This window comes from Ostrea edulis, chromosome 8 (assembly GCF_947568905.1).
Source record: "Ostrea edulis chromosome 8, xbOstEdul1.1, whole genome shotgun sequence".
NCBI lineage: Eukaryota > Metazoa > Mollusca > Bivalvia > Ostreida > Ostreidae > Ostrea > Ostrea edulis.
Genome location: NC_079171.1, coordinates 7,895,478 through 7,909,542, shown reverse-complemented (window position 1 = coordinate 7,909,542; position 14,065 = coordinate 7,895,478). Strand labels below are relative to the sequence as shown.

The 14,065-nt window shown below is 34.9% G+C and overlaps 1 protein-coding gene across 1 annotated transcript; it reads left to right on the top strand.

The window, feature by feature from the left end:
• The first annotated feature begins 893 nt into the window (after positions 1-893).
• Positions 894-12,732, top strand: LOC130049584 (uncharacterized). The gene is made up of 6 exons (XM_056147416.1): positions 894-1,033; positions 1,877-1,910; positions 2,382-2,447; positions 6,425-6,479; positions 8,040-8,078; positions 10,610-12,732. Exons 1-6 carry the CDS (start codon positions 894-896, stop codon positions 10,612-10,614), a joined length of 339 nt encoding a protein of 112 aa, XP_056003391.1. The 3' UTR covers positions 10,615-12,732.
• Positions 12,733-14,065: the final 1,333 nt, after the last annotated feature.

The window sequence follows — 14,065 nt, the reverse complement described above, 5'->3', positions numbered from 1 at the left end:
TAAGATAACGAAGTGTTGGTGCTTATTGTATGCATATATTAGACTAGATATATATGAGGTAAACAGTTAATAGACACCTAATAAGATAATGAAGTGTTGGTGCTTATTGTATGCATATATTAGACTAGGTATATCTGAGGTAAACAGTTAATAGACACCTAATAAGATAAAGAAATGTTGATGCTTATTGTATACATATATAAGACTAGGTATATCTGAGGTAAACAGTTAATATACACCTAATAATATATATCAAGGATATTCTTACTTAATAGCCACATATATTGAATTGTCTGATCTCCATGTGTAACACATGTTTAAACATCAACGTTACACTGCTCAAATCATCAACGTTAGACCGCCATCATTACAGAAAGAAACACTAATCAGATATGTTTTATAAGGTAAAGCTATAGCAATGGAGGTTTCAAAATGCATGTACCTGATCAGGATATGGGGCTCACGGCGGGTGTGACCGGTCAACAGGGGATGCTTACTCCTCCTAGGCGCCTGACCCCACCTCTGGTGTGTCCAGGGGTCCGTGTTTGCCCAACTATCTATTTTGTATTGCTTGTAGGAGTTATGAGATTGATCACTGTTCGTTATCTTCACCTTGCATAAAGTATTTCGTGCGGAAATAGTTAACTAATGAATGCTACTGAGGAAATCGATATCCATTTAAACCTTTCATACGATACGGTATGTTCAACCGGTCGATAGAGAATAGTTACTTTTCTAGGCACATGATCCCACCTTTGCAATATCCAAGGGTCTGTGTTTGCTCCACTATTAATCATGTATTACTTGTATGCTGTGCGTTATATTTACCCTCCATGTGATGTTGTCGACATCAGTCCCACTACGATTTCTTCTAAAGAAACATTGGTAGTCACATGAGAGGTGAAGATAACGAACACTCATCACATGCTTTTTATAATTTTACTTTTTCAGTCTTCCTGTACGACACAAACTATGACTTGAATCTGAAGGCAACACGAGAAGCAGAGGGACAGGCTGCCCTCAAGGCATCGGGGTAATTTTCATAAATTTCTGTATGAAAATAACATCGGGGTAATTTTCATAAATGTCTGTATGAATATAACATCGGGGCAATTTTCAGAAATGTTTGAATGGATATAACATCGGGTAATTTTCAGTTTTGCACATGATGACATCAAGCATTGTTTCAAAATGGAATTCATTGATGGTCACGTCCCTTTCCAAAAATACAATAGCTAAACAATGAAAATACATTGACAACTTGTAAAATCTTCTTCTCAAGAATCAGTGGGCCAGAATCGATTAAATGTGCATGAAATATTCCAGACATAGTGCAAATGAAATGTTGTTAATATTATGGCCTGTAGGGTAGGATTGGGCCATGATAGGGAATCAAAGTCTTACATACAAATATAGAAGGACATATTTCAAAATCGTTATTTTAAGAACCACAGGTCCAGCGAAGCTTACATTTACATGAATACTACTTTGACATAGTGCAGGTTCAAGTTTGTTAAAATTATACCCCCCCCCCCCCCCGAGGATAGGTTGGTGTCACAATAGGGGATCAAAGTTTTACATACAAATATATCGATACAATATTGAAAATCTTCTTTATAACCACTGGGCCAGGAAAGTAAAAATTAACATGGAAGCTTTTTAAAATAGTGCAGATTCAGGTCTCTTAAAATCATAGTATCTGGGGGTAATATGGGGCCACAATAGGGGATCAAAGTTTTACATACAAATATATAGTGAAAATCTTTAAATATGAGCTAAGTTGACTCAGGTGAGCAATGTGACCCATGAACCTCTTGCTTAACAATGTGATATATCCCTATATATGCTGAATAGTTTATATACATTTTACTTTTAGCGATCTGGAAGTAACAGACGAAGATAAACTAACGGTGAGTATTGTCGGAATATGAGTGTTGAAACATCGTACGTAAAGCTCGTGTCACGTTTACATGTATTAGTAAACTATTCGTTCAAAGCAGTTTTTTTCAAATCACAAGTTATTCTAAACACCATTAAACAGTTTCTTGTGTTTGTCACATCTCAGTTTGTTCAAATATGATATGTTCTATTAAGCAATGTCCATTTGTAATCAAACATGGCACGACACGAGTGGTGTATCTCACTTTGCAACACAACAACTAAAATTCAAATTATTCCTGACTATTAGAAATACCTTAGTTATTTAAAAGAAAGCATAACTACAATTTTCAAATCCTGTCCGTGTCACAGGAAGCTCAATTTATTCCGGATAAAATCCAGTTTCTGCGAACAAAAAAAAACCCCAATACATAAAGGGTAGAAATAATGATTAATACTGACGTGTTAAATGCCAGTTCAATAATTAGTGTTTTCTTAAACAGGTCATCCAAAAGAAGATTAAGAACCAGAAGAGAATAACAGTCAACATAGACGGAAGAACCTCGAAGGTCAGTTTTCACATATTCGGAACTTCTCTTTGCTCTTATTTGATACTTCTCAAACGTTCGGAACTTCTTTGTTCTTGCTGAATACTTCTCAAGCGTTCAGAACTTATTTGCTTGTATTGAATATTTCTCAAACCTTCGGAACTTCTTTGTTCTGACTGAATGCTCTCAAACGTTCGGAACTTATTTGTTCTGACTGAATACTTCTCAAACGTTCAGAATTTGTTTGTTCTTATTGAATACTTCTCTGCTGACAATTATAGAAAAGTCGGATGACTCCGTGGACAGGTGCAACGCATCCCTCCGATGTTTTAGATAAATAAAAGGTGAAGATAACGAACAGTGATCATTCTCATAACCCCTATAAACTGAAATTGAGACTTAAGCTGTTTTTATTTAATCTAACGCCTAATTTTACACAAAGTATCCAATGGCGTTATACATGTATAATATATAAAGCTTTTAAAGAATAAACAATACATCATATGCATGCAAACACACTTAACAATGTAGCAACTCTCAGAAGATTGAGCGGAGGGCAACTTTTTATTTGATACCTGTTCCGTTAAAAGTTTTCTCAAATACAATGGTGCTTCACCCACACGACACTTATACATGAAGGTCAATAATTTAAATAATATTCTAGAGTCGATAGATAACCAATGTAGGTCAATGAGAACATCCCTAGAGCTGTCAAATATCTTACGAATTAATACCATTTTCGCACCCATGTTTTGCATTCTTTGCATTTTACATATTTCAGTCTGTGCTATGCCGTATAAAATCACATTACAATAGTTCAAAATGAGAAATTAATAAAAATAAAACCAAAATTTTTGTAGCTTCTTTTGTCAAATATTTGCGAATACTTTTAATCCTAAGAAAATGATCATAGCTGTTCGGCATTTCCTTTTTATACGTTCCTTAAAATTGAGATTTTCATCCAAATATGCACCTATGTATCCTATATAACGTTTTGGTTCAATTTCATCACCATTAATGTTAATAGCTTTTGTGCTACATTTATCTAGTTGCTTCTTGTTTTCAAATAAAATTAATTCGGTCTTTGGTTTGTTCATTTTCAGTTTATTTGCATTCATCCAATCGTTAATGATTTCAGCACATTTTTCAAATTATCGGATGGCTTTGGTTTCGTTGTGAACGGAGGCAGGGTTGAGCTGTTTATTTGCAGTATGGTCATCCGCAAACCCATAGACTGAAATTGTCGGAGGAATAACGTTGAACAATGTACCCGCATACATAAGGTACAAACATGGACCTAAGCAGTTCCCCCGCGGAACACCACGCTGTAACTGACGCAGTGATGAAGACGCATAATTAACGCACACTCGGCAACTACGCGGGCGTACGTATGAATCGACCCAAGTCAAAGCTGAATCAGTAACACCGTATTGTTTTTTAGCACATCAATGATTATTTAGTGATCCGCTGTATCAAACGCGGCGCTGAGATAGATCGTTATGAGAGCCGTAACTTCCCGTTTCTCCATTGCATCTAACAAGTCATTCACGAGTCTTAACAGAGCGGATTCACAAAAATGAAAACGGGGATATGCAGACTGGTTTTTGGAAGGAGTTCATGGTCATTAACATGCTGGTTTAATCTATAGGAAGCGGCTTTTGAATAGGTTTTTGACAGAAACGGCAAATTACTAACTGGTCTATAGTTCGCGTATTCCAGTTCAAGACCCACCTTCTTTAACAAAGGCCTAACGATAGCTTGTTTCCATTTTGACGGGGAAACACCCTGCCTCAGCGATAAATTCACAAGTTTAGTTATAGGTGGTAACAATTCCTGTAAATGCAATTTTAGAACACTGGTTGGTAAAATGTCCGATTCACATGATTTCGTATGTAGTTCACCAATCAGTTTCGTTATTTCGTCATCCGATAGTTCCCGAAAAGAATCGAGTGGTGGCACATCTTTAGTAAGATGTTCAAAATTACTGAAATCTTGTAATGAGTGCCTAATTGTGTCAATCTTGTTTCTGAAATAATCTGCAAATATCTCCGCGAGCACGATATCGCTATTTTCATTGGAAATAGGGTTGTCGGACTTAGTACCAGTAAGTTCAGCAACTAATTGATACAGTTGTTTCGAATCTCCTTTGCAGTTCAGGACTTTTTCACTAAGGGTTTTATTTTTCTCACGACAAAGTTCATAACTGTATGTGTTCCGCACTGTTTTCATTGCTTCCTACTGATTAGGTTGTTTCAGATGGAGTATATTTTCGGTGAACCACGGTTTGGGTTCTCGGATGATCTTTGGTTTTTTTCCTTTATAGGAACGTGCTTATCTAAGATTGAGCCGATTGCCATTTCAAAATGCTCTACAAATCCATTGACATATTCACATTCGATCGATATTTCATTTAAATCCTGCCCAAACGCTGACTTGTCGATATATTTAAAAAATCCCCGAGAAACCGTTTTACTTTTGATGCTTTCCTTTTTAACGTTTATAATGATTTTGACTACACAATGATCTGAGATAAATATACCCGGTTGACAAGATCGTATTTCTATACCACTGATTACTTTCGTGATGGCCAGGTCAAGGGTGTTTCCACCGATATGTGTACTGAAGTTGACATGCTGCTTTAAACTCATTGTGAAAAGTGAATCCTTAAAATCTGAGACTACAGCGACGTCTTCATTAAAATATACAAATTAAAATCACCCAGGATCAATAAATTTGAGTAGTTTGGTATAATTTCCTCCGCGAACAGACATAATACTGCCGACATCGACATGGGTGGGGGTCTATAAATTCCGACTATATTTAATGTTATGTTCTTGAAGATTAATTTCCATATACCTTATTCAAAACAACGATTCACACCAGATTTCATCTTGCGCAATATCACACCAGTTCGACATGTTATCGCGATACCGCCACCGATTCTGTTTTACCGATTGGCTACGCTGATTTTGTAACCGTTTTGATTTAAATCACACGTTTCAGATTGATGCTGCTTGTCATCGTAATACCACGTTTCAGTAGGAAGTGCAAAGTCCACTTTTTCCTCTGTTAACAACTGACCGATGCTAACGTCCTTATTCACTAAAGATCGGCAATTGAGCGTAATTGCACTTACCTTCTCTTTCAGATTGTTCAATGTATTGCACATCTTCGGATACGAAATATTGCTGAAGATTCCACCGTTTTGACCCTAGTCTTTACGGCCTCCTCTATGGCGACCAGAACGTTTACCTCTCTATCCCAAAATTCCAAATCGTTTTAACCTGGCTAAAAGATCTTGTTCACGTAAAGTTAATTGCCTGGGCATTGAGCGAAAACTCACCAGTTCTTCAACACTGTAACGTAGGGCTGTTGATTGAATTTGATTATCCATTATATTCCCCGAGAACGTAATCACAACACTCACTGAACTGAAACCAGTTCCTTTGTTGTCATTCAATCCACTTGAACCAAAATATTTCACAAATATGATCAACATTCTAAAAGTAAATTTCATCAACATTGTTTTTATGCGATTATGGGCATCTGTCCTGAAAATCTTTCTCTGGACGTCACTATTTCACTTATAATCCAGCATATGTTAGACCTTGAAAGAATTTGCAGCCTAACACTTGGCGCATGCGTAAATTCAATAAACAATACAACATAGAGAGTTGGGCAAAGATAAATATTTCAATTCATGCGTTAGCATTCATAATAAAGAGTGAAAAATACAACAAAAACGGAGACAAATATACTTTTCATAATAAAGCGTTAAGCACTAAATCGGTCTCGGTAACAGTGTTGACGTGGTTTGCCTTGTTACGAGGAAAGTCTGGAATGAATTTCCCTGTCCGACAACTCGAGAAATACAAGGTGTTTAGCATACATAGAGAGTTTCGACTGAAATCATAAAATGAACAAACTCAAATAAACAGTTGCCATTTGTTGTATCCCTCACGATGCCGTGTTGTATGCTAAATCTCGTATATTTTCAGATTCTTCAAGAGATAAAACAGATGAAACGCGACATAAAGAATTTGTATAAAGCTGGTGAGTTTATTATGACAAGAAATTGATTATCATATCTTGAAATATAGGAGTCATAGCAAAATTTAAAGAGGCGTGGAAACGATATGAAATCTTCCAACCCCCCCCCCCCCCCCAACCACCAGAATTTTTAATGTTTAAAATGTTTAACTAAGGCGATTTTAAATATCAGCAAATATTTGAATGCCAGCCGTTGCGTTTAAGTGAAAGTAAAAGGCATCACTCACAAATGTGTATTATGTAAACCAGGCTTGTTCCATGGTTTTGTTTACATTATACATTGCTTCGAAGACAATATGATGTAAAAAAAAACAAAACAAAATGAAACGTGACAAACACTAAAAAATGTTTCATTGTGTTCAGATTTACGAAGTTGTGTTAAGTAGGGCCATAGAAATATGTCAGGAAAAAAATAAACAGATTAATCTTTGACACATTCTGTAAACACAATTCTTTTATACGAAAACAATATGTATATATCATTATGTGCATATTGTTCTTCTATACATTTTAACCAAACCGACAGTCTCTACATCACCTGTGTATCACGTGATCAAACACCTAGATAAAATCATATCATCTATGTATAAATCGTTCCATCGGCTCGGTATCCAGATATCAATGCAAGTTGAAGTTAAAATAATTTAAAAGCATATTAATTTCTTAATTTGAAAAGTGTTGGGAAGAAGTTTATGACTTGTAACATGTCTAATTTTTGGATTCAGCGATATTTGCATATACGAAGTTGAATCTAGGCTGAAAAACATGTTTTCTGTTGAAGACACAACTTGCACCCCTAACTTTCCTTTTGCAGTGAAGTTCACATGTCACATAAATCAAACATCTTTCACTCAAAAACCTCAGAGTGTCTTACCGATGATGATTTTTTTATGCACGGAAACCCTGCTTATACAAATGAGTCAATTGTGAAAGTCACTATACGTGCAGATTATGGGCGATATCAAGATCACAATATAAAATGGATATTACTTTAGCATTTATGTTATATATCGAAGAAATTGAAACTATTTCAATATCAAAGAGAATTAATGTAACCATGTTTGACAGAAAATTTTGCACGATTACTGTTTATCGTTTGACAGCGGTGGTAAATAATGAAAATATATTTTGACATTTCCAACTGCAAAAGGACTGTAGATATGTAAGCCATGCCCTTCGCCATGACGTATTTTTCATTATGACGTCATGCAATGTGTCAGTACGGTAAAGTACATTTATGTACAATACTGGTAATTATGGGGAACGCCTTAACTCAGATGCGTAACTTGTAAATTGAAAAAATCTGCTTTAAATGAAAGTTTTACTAGTATATTCAACCTATATCAACAAATACATTACATGAGTCTTGTTTACATAACAAAGAATTGTCAGCTATGTAGGTCTCTTGTAACTCGATAATTGACATTCAACTTTTTTGCTGAGCATTAAAACTATTTGGGTTCATTATTATTGGCGTTAGAAATGGAAAAGATAAAATTTGATAACTTTCAGCTCAAATCGTGTCCATGCCCATTTAATGCACTTTCAATTTTTATTCTTTAGTATCACCTGACACAGTGCCAGAGGACAATATTGATACAGGTATGAATATGAAGAACGTGATATATAAAAAAAAATGTCACTTTATCAATGTTGTTGTTTATATGTGCATGAAACCCAGAAGCGCTCAAAACACATCGAACAGTGTGCAAGCAAATTACACTAAATAATCAAATAATGCTCAATTTCGTGAATGTATGACACCTGCATAGCAAAGTACTGGAGGACGAACAATGTTTATTCTTTATTACGTAGTTTGTTATATCCAATAATTCGATATGTTTTAGATCTGCAGAGAATGAAAGTCACTCCAAGTGTGAATTCATTATAAATGTGTTCATTGTAACCATGTTTTATTGTAAGCGTGTATTCATTTTAGGTGCATTAATTATAGCCGTTTTTACTGTAAGAGTGAATTGATTATAAGCGTGTTAATTATAACCGTGTTTACTGTGAGTGTGAATTCATTATAAGCGTGTTCATTGTAACCATGATTTACTGTATTATTATTACCAGTCGCAAAAGAAATGTAATACTGATTGCGTTAAGGGTTAGGAATGCTCCTACTAATGTTCTCCCTTTCTAAAGGATTACACGAGTGGCTGATGGTGTGTGTATCACGTACATGTTAACCTCTAATGATCTCCCTTTCTAAAAGATTACACGAGTGGCTGATGATGTGTGTATTACTTACAGTGTTAACCTCTAATGCTCTCCCTTTCTAAAGGATTACACGAGTGGATGATTATATGTGCATCACTTACAGTGTTAACCTCTAATGTAAAACCCGTCTGTTGTGTGGTTCGATTCTCCTAAAATTATGTTTGGGACACTTTATTTACTCAGTTTCATTTGATTATTATCCGCATTATAATAATATTTGTTATTATCAACATTTACAATACTATAATTATTATTATGAAGGCCTTCCGTCTTCAGTTCATTTCTGATCTTCAAATGATTCTTTTTCCCCTATTTTTTTCTTCTTTTCTTTACAAATTCTGTAACAAATATTATTCATTCTATTTTCATCAAAATTTCAGACATCATTAAACATTGTATGAAAGGTGAAGATAACGAATAGTGACCAATCTCATAACTCCTATAGGCAATACAAAATAAGTATAAACTTTATTTCTTTTTTCAAATTTGGATAACTTTTGGTTCAGGAAAATGACGATTTTCTGACTTTAAATACCATTCTGTGTACAGATCTCCTCAAACGGTAATTAAGATAGGGAACTGAAACCTCTATTGTAGACATATGTGTCATACTGCTTTACAAAGTGTTAGAGCCCGTTGGGGTTTAAAGAGGCACTACTAACATTTATATATTTCCACAATTTTCTCTGTGGTGTCTTTTTAACAGTTCAAAGTTTGTTAAGAAATGTAGAGTGAACATTATACCAAATAACAAAGGCATTTATGTGACACCAAAAATGAGGCTTACCTTAGCGGACTGAAGGCTTTAATATTGTTTTGTCTTCGTTAAAAAGACAACAAAATTATAATGCATTGTATAACAAAGATGTTTATTGTAAGGAAACCTATCTCACAATGAACTCTTCCGTAAATAGGAGTTTAAAGGACTGACACTCTGCATTTAAATTCACTATAGTTTGTTATCGAAACCTTAGTGGACGAGAAAACAGAATTTACATGTTGTGAATGTTCTTTTTCTAAGGGTCTAGTATTAGAAAGTAAAGTCACTGGTCATTCAGAAATGACGTCAGATAGGGGGGGGAGGGGATGTCCCGAGTCACAGTAATTTTGGCACGATATAAATTGAACCTTCGCCGCTATGACCCTGAGCGTCATGATAATTAAAAATGGGGAACTTCATTTCAAGCTTTTGACAAAATTCTAAAATGTTCTCCAATATTATTTTATTATATTAGGTATTATAAGTCTCGTATATTCAGACATGGGTCTCTTCTTTCTTCAAATAGTTGGACAATGTTGTGTCAAAGGAGTTCCCTGTTCACTGTTATAATAATAGTCGCCACGACTAGTAAAACGTCATCTTCATATCTTTGTCAAGACGCTATGATGAAGACGATTTTTTATATTAATTATGTTTAAATCGTCTTGTATTTATTGTGAAGCAGTGCCATTAGAACGGTCGAACGAAGAAATATAGCCCAAATCCACGTTAGATAGTGTTCTATTGTTTTATGTTACTCCCATTGTGGGGTGGTAAATAACAGAAATGCGTTTGGATGAGCCACAATTTAAGCATTTCATTACCGCAAACACAAGTCTAAGCAATTGACTGATCGATTTATAAACATACACCTATACCTAAAAAGAAAGTAAAAGAATTTCACGAGAAAATGAAACCCAACATAACAGAATAACAGACTGTCAACCAGGAAACCAAATATAACCTGGCGGTCTGTATAAACCTAACCCAACGATAATAAAATATTCTACAGGAGATGCTTACTCCTCATTGACACATAATCCTACCTCTGCTATATACAGGGGTCCATCTTTACTCAATTCATTATTTTGTGTTCCTTAAGGGAGTTATCTTCGCCTTCCATATATAGTTATACCGTATTTCGTTACAGATTAAAAACATTATTTGATCCAGAGCTTTTTCGTCTATACCTGCTACACAGAAATGCGAAATCCGAATGCATGAAATCCACAGGTAGATTGCAATACACACCGACGTAGTGATCTCCATGTGGTACAAACATTTCCAATGTGTTACAATTTTATAATATTTCTCTGTATCATACGTTCCACAATTATATCATACGGAGGAAAGAAGACGATTCATAGACGGGGAAAAATCCTGAATGATATTTTGTTTTTATATCCAGTATTTCACATGTTATATAAGGAGGAATGACACATCTGAAATGACTTAGTTACAAATGAAGTAGAAATCAATCTGGAAAAAAAAACACAACTAAAACCACCACTAGACTCAAACCAACGGACGGTAGATCTACAGTCATCATGATTATACCACAGATCAACAGTCAACACGATATAGACAAATATATTTAAAAGGAGATCTATATTTTCATTCAAGTTTCAAAAGGAAGTCGGTCATTATTACAATGTGTTGTTTCTCCTTAATATAATCCATTTTCAATAACAAATGTGTATCTTTATAAATGATGGTTTGTTATGTTAATTTACTTCGTTTTCAGATGAATTTTTCTGTTTTGAGATGATTTTATTTTTCATTTGAATTTCTTTAAGATCTTTTCATTATTTTGGTTCATGTTTCATGGCAAATACCGAGTCACAAATTAATTATATGTGTGTTAATTTAAATAGTAACTGTGCACTCATTTATGTTGTAATCTGTACTGTATAATGTTATTATCATTACGTATATTAATTTACCTGATCTAAAAGCCCAAATGAACTATTATAATCACATTTTGTCTGGTGTCTGTCCTAATGTCCGTAAACTTTAAGCAGTGACGATTTCTTCTCCAAAACAACAGGGCTAATTTAAACAAAACTTGCCACAAAGCATGTTTGGGTAAAGATGATTCATGTTGGTTTAATTGAAGTACCAACCCCCCTTTTTAAGTAGAGATAATCAAGAACTCGTAAAAATGTGGCATCGTTTGAAAATCTTTATATCCAGAACCAATGGACCAGTTTTAATCATATTTGACAGAAACCATTCTTAGGTCCAGGGAAATTAATTTTGTTGAAATGAAAGGATACGGTTTGCCCAAGGGGAGATAATCAAGAAATGGCGAACACACAGGGGCATTCAAAAAGCGTCGTAAGAGCCATTAAGCTTGAACAAGTTTGAATTCATATGAATTATCCTGAAATAGTGTAGATTCAAGCTTCAAATCATACTTCCCTGGGGACAACATGGGCCCACAATAGTGGGTCCATATTTCCATGGTGATAAATAGGATGAATCACTTGTATTTTTTCTCAATAACAACATAGGGCATGGTTAGTCATATTAATATGAAAACATTCCAAGGTAGTACAGATTCCAAATTGTTGAAATTGTGGTCCCTGGGAGTAGAGTGAGGAAACCTTGGGGATCAAGTTTTACATCGTAATCTACAGGAAAACCTCTTAATAACAGCAGGATCACGAATACTGATATTGATATGCAAGCATCCCCAGTTAGTGCAGATCAAAAATGCTCAAATCATGACCATCGGGAGGTAAGGTGGGACCACGATATGGAATCAAAGTTGTATATTGGAATATATAGGGAAACATCTTCCATAGCATAATTTATTTCTTGAGACATTGTATCATGACTAGGTTGGGGCCACAATTTGGAGTCCAATGTTATTGATGAGGAAATATATTGTAAAAAATACAATAGCTAAAGAACAGCATGCTGGTCCATAGTAACTTAGTGAGCGATGTGGTTAAAGGGTTTCTTGCTGTTATTTTCATAAAAGAAACACCAATTTGTCTTCATATGTAAGAAATGTCCATCTTTGTCTCCGATTCATAGATATTCTTTACATGAAATCAAATAATAAAGAAGTATTCCACCGGTATAGGAAGACCTGAATACATCTAACGGTTGTTTAGGTTGACCCAAATCAAATCTGTCCCAGGGTCAAAGAAACAGCTATTATTTTAGAACCTAGTATACAAGTGCTTTATTGTTCATATGTTTGAAAAAATATGCTTACATCACTATGTTACCCGTTCTACTTTTGAATAAAACTATGAAATGTTAGGATGTTGTGAATTGACACTCTTCATGGCATTACAGTACATAACAGTCATTGATCAAGAAAAGTCTGACTTTGCAGACGTGGATTGGAAAGCACGTGATATGAGTAACTAATGAAAATGTTAGAAGCAGTCAGCGGTTTGATAACGGACAACACGTCACACATGCGCAATGTTGACTACAAGCCACTCAACAGATAGTGATTGAAACAAATTCGGGATTTTTTATTCCAAACATTTTTCTTCAAGATTTAGTATTCAATAAGTTTATTTTTTATTTTTATTGTTATAAGGTGACGGGAATAATATATTTTTTTTCTATCTGTACTGAAGGGCTTTCCTAACGCACTACCTTTTTAGCTCTTCTGAACCAAAGGCTCAAAGAGCTAATGCTATGGCCATTTGTGCGGTGTGCGGTGTGCGGTGTGCGTAAACTTTTTAGAAAAAGGGCTATAACTCAAGAACCCCTTGGCCAATTTTTTTCAAATTTGTTACAGACTATCATTGGCCCAAGGGCTTTCATACATACTAAATAGAGGGATGTGACCCTTTAACAAGGGGAGATAATCAGGAAAATACAAACAAAAGTAGTGGTTGCTAAAAAATCTTCTTCTCAAGAACCACAGGACAGATTATCACCAAACTTACACATAAGGATGAGGATATGTTGTAGATTAAAAATTGTTCAAGGCATTACCCTGGGGCAAAGGGTGTGGTCTCAAGATCACTTCAAAGTTGACCTAAATTAAATTTTTTTTAAAATTCCTTAAATCTTAGATATTTTAGTCATTATAAGGACTAGGATCATCAAATTTTGACAGTTGATGCATCTTAGGACCTTGTGTCAAGCTGTCTCAAAAGTAGGTCACGGTGACCTACTTTTTGAATTTTGCAGGTATTTATTTTAAAATTAATTTTGATGCATATCTTGGACACTTTGAAGCTTATGATCATCAAAACTTGTCAGTTGGTGGATCATGGGACCTTGGAATGCGTCAACTGAAAAATAGGTCACCGTGACCTACTTTCTGAATTTTATGGCTTATCATTTATAGATATATTTTAAGTTGTTATTTCAAATACCGAGAGGTTTAGAATCATCAAATCTTGTAAGTTGATGCATCTTGAGGCCTTGAAACATATTTATAGAAAAGTAGGTCACAGTGACCTACTTTTTGAATTTTGCAAATATTCAAATTTCACATATTCAATTTTAGATGCATATTTTGGGCACTGTAAAACCTAGAATCATCAAACTTTGTCAGTTGATGCGTCTTCAGTCTTTGGTTTGTGTCGACCAAAAAGTAGGTCACCGTGACCTACTTTTGGTATTTGAC

Bases quoted from the DNA above. Each gene is read 5' to 3' on its own strand.
- LOC130049584 (XM_056147416.1), top strand. From the start codon at position 894: ATGAGAGGTGAAGATAACGAACACTCATCACATGCTTTTTATAATTTT. The intron at 2,448-6,424 runs GTCAGTTTTCAC...GTATATTTTCAG, and splicing joins TAGACGGAAGAACCTCGAAG to ATTCTTCAAGAGATAAAACA. The intron at 6,480-8,039 runs GTGAGTTTATTA...TTTATTCTTTAG, and splicing joins AAAGAATTTGTATAAAGCTG to TATCACCTGACACAGTGCCA.